Raw genomic sequence first — 3410 nt, forward strand, 5'->3', positions numbered from 1 at the left:
AAAAAAAGGCCAGGCACGGTGGCTCACACCTGTAATCCCAGCACTTTGGGAGGCTAAGGCAGGTGGATCATGAGGTCAGGAGATGGATACCATCCTAGCTAACACGGTGAAACCCCATCTCTGCTGAAAATACAAAAAATTAGCCAGGCGTGGTGGCGGGCACCTGTAGTCCCAGCTACTCAGGAGGCTGAGGCAGGAGAATGGCAAGAACCTGGAAGGCGGAGCTTGCAGTGAGCCGAGGTTGTGCCACTGCACTCCAGTCTGGGCGACAGCGAGAATTTGTCTGAAGAAAAAATAAAAAAGAAAAGAAAATAGGCCGGGCGCGGTGGCTCATGTCTGTAATTCCAGCACTTTGGGAGGCTGAGGCAGGTGGATCACAAGGTCAGGAGATCGAGACCATCCTTCCTTATATGGTGAAACCCCATCTCTAGTAAAAATACAAAAAATTATCCAGGCATGTAGTCTGTAGTCCCAGCTACTCAGGAGACTGATGCAGGAGAAATGGCGTGAACCCAGAAGGTGGAGCTTGCAGTTAGCCGAGATTGCGCGACTGCACTCCAGCCTGGGCAACAGTGCGAGACTCCATCTCAAAAAAAAAGAAAGAAAGAAAAGGAAAGAAAAGAAGACATACCTCCCAACCTTTTATTTAGGTCTGGCAGAATTTTAGGGAGTGAATGATTTAGGTGAAACAGGTAAATGGAAAATGTGGTTGACACCTATCTCTGAATCTAATTGGGCCAGCTGAGCTAGGAGGGCCATCTGGCAGAGCTGTTCCTTATGGGCCCAGTGGGGAGGGGGAATTCAGGACTCTGTTTTCCCTGTAGCTCTTGTGTCTAAGGGAATCCACTGTCCTCCTGTTCCTTCTGCTCCATGTGTCTCAGAGAACTGGACCCCATCCTGACTGAGGTCACCCTGATGAATGCCCGCAGTGAGCTATACTTACGCTTCCTCAGGAAGAGGATTAGCTCTGATTTTGAAGTGGGGGACTCCATGGCCTCAGAAGAAGTGAAGCAAGGTAAAAATATTTCCCATATTTCTGGGGAGGGTTGAGATATAATCGGCAGTGTTTCTTAATAGTTAAGCCACAGATCTCTTATTAAGGAAACAATTGGGACTTTTTAGCCCCTGGTGGTCTGTAGACAAATTGACTCTCAGGAGGAAATCTAAATGTACTGGATTTTAGAATTGGACTAGATCTTTGAGGCCATCTAATCACTTTACAGATGAAGATACTGATGCCCTGTTTTAAATTGTATAGATATAAATTATACTTCAGTAAAGTGTTTTGTTGCTGTTGTTGTTTTAAAAAAAAAAAAAAAGTACATAGGCCAGGTGCGGTGGCTCACATCTGTAATCCCAGCACTTTGGGAGGCCAAGGCGGGTGGATGTCAGAGTTTGAGACCATCCTGACCAATATGGTGAAACCCCATCTCTACTAAAAATACAAAAATTAGCTGAGCGTGGTGCGATGCACCTGTAGTCCCAGCTACTCGGGAGGTTGAGACAGGAGAATTGCTTGAACTCTGGGGGTCAAAGGTTTCATAGAGCTGAGATCATGCCACTGCACTCCAGCCTGGGCAACAGAGCGAGACTCTGTCTCAGAAAAAAAAAAAAAAGAGTATATAATGTACAGGAATCCTCCTATCCCTTTCAGTCTCCCAGTTCCCCTAGTCACAATTTTTCAAGGAATAATTGACATTGATAAGAAAGGAAGCTGGGTGCAGTGGCTCACACCTATAATCCCAACACTTTGGGAGGCTGAGGCAGGAGAATTGCTTGAGCAGTTCAAGACCAGCCTGGGCAACATGACAAGACCTTGTCACTATATTAAAAGAAAAATTTTGTCTGGGTATGGTGGCTCACGCCGAATCCCAACACTTTGGGAGGCCGAGGAAGAAAGATCGCTTGAGTCCAGGAGTTTGAGACCAAGCCTGGTCGACATAGTGAAACCCCATCTCTAAAAAATTCAATTCAATTAAATAATAAAAGATAAACACTTTTTTAAAATTTTGTAAAGGTATGCTGGAGTCCAATTTCATTTACAGATTGACTCGCTAGGTTTTTAAGATAACCATTTAATTCCTGCTGGCTACTAAAGCAAGAGTTAAAGGAAAAAAAAAAAATCCTGCTGGGCAAATATATGCAGGGTTCTTTGGACTGGGGACTTGAGACCCACCCAGCATGTGTGGCATTCCGCATGGCTTGTGCCAATAATACATGGCAGGGGCGTTACAGAATCAGTGTATAAAGGAAATTGTTTGCTCATTTGGAGTTCGCTTGTTGATGTCAATGATGACTATCATTTGATCTTAGCCAAAAGACCAAGAAGCAATAATGATGACTATCACTGTTCAGAGCTATGCTGCCCAATACGTAGCCATTCATGAATTGAAATTCAAATTCAAATTTAATTACAATTAAATAAAATTTTAAATCTATCTTTCTCACCTGGATTCTGGGGAAAAAAAGAATTTTAGTAAAACAAATAGGCCGGGCGCGGTGGCTCACGCCTGTAATCCATTGTGTCAACATCTAGGGTGTACTTAGCCTACTACACACCTAGGCTATATGATGCAGCCTATTGGTCCTAGGCTGTAAACCTGTATGGCGTATTACTGTACTGAATACCATACGCAATTAGAACACAATGGTAAGTACTTGTGTATTTAAACATATCTAAACATAGAAAAGGTACAGTAAAAATACAGTATTAGAATATTATGGGAACACTCTTGTGTATACTGATACAGTTTTTTTTCTTGTTGTTTTTTGGGGGTTTTTTTGTTGTTTTTTTTTTGTTTTTTTTTTTGAGACAGGGTCTTGCTTTGTTGCCCAGGCCAGAGTGCAGTACAGTGGTATGATCATGGCTCACTGCAGCCTCAACCTCCTAGGCTCACACAATCCTCCCACCCTGGCCTTCCGAGTAGCTGGGACCATATGTGTACACCACCACGCTGGGCTAATTTTTGTATTTTTTGTAGAGACGAGGTTTTGCCATGTTGCCTAGGCTAGTCTCGAACTCCTGGGCTCAAGTGATTCTCTCACCTCCCAGAGGCTTCCCAAAGTGATGGGATTACAGGCATGAGCCACCATGCCCAGCCCAGCAATTCATTTTTGACCAAAATGTTCTTATGTAGCATGACTACACTTTTGAAGCCCCCAGAGTGACTCTCTTCCCTTCCCACAAAGGTGACTACTATCCTAAAATTTTAAACTTTTACTTTTTTTTTTAATTAGAAATAGGGTCTCTGTTTCCTAGGCTGGAGTAAAGTGGTACACAGTGACAGAATCCCAGCTCACTGTGACCACCAACTTGTGGACTCAGGTGATCCTCCAGCCTCAGCCTCCCAAGTAGCTCCTGACTAGCTAGGATTACAGTCACCACTCCTAGCTAATTTTTTTTTTTTTTT

General features: G+C 43.7%; 1 protein-coding gene across 2 annotated transcripts in view; it reads left to right on the forward strand.

The window, feature by feature from the left end:
• The first annotated feature begins 540 nt into the window (after positions 1 to 540).
• The window catches only part of LOC105526210 (conserved oligomeric Golgi complex subunit 4), a 28450-nt gene continuing 25580 nt past the window's right edge, over positions 541 to 3410 (forward strand). For both annotated transcript variants that reach the window (XM_011962148.1, XM_011962156.1), the window contains exon 1: positions 541 to 1015. In XM_011962148.1, the coding sequence (XP_011817538.1) occupies positions 871 to 1015 (145 nt within the window). In that variant the 5' untranslated portion in view covers positions 541 to 870. The remainder of the gene's footprint in view (positions 1016 to 3410) is intronic.

This window comes from Colobus angolensis, unplaced genomic scaffold (assembly GCF_000951035.1).
Source record: "Colobus angolensis palliatus isolate OR3802 unplaced genomic scaffold, Cang.pa_1.0 Scaffold116, whole genome shotgun sequence".
NCBI classification, from domain to species: domain Eukaryota; kingdom Metazoa; phylum Chordata; class Mammalia; order Primates; family Cercopithecidae; genus Colobus; species Colobus angolensis.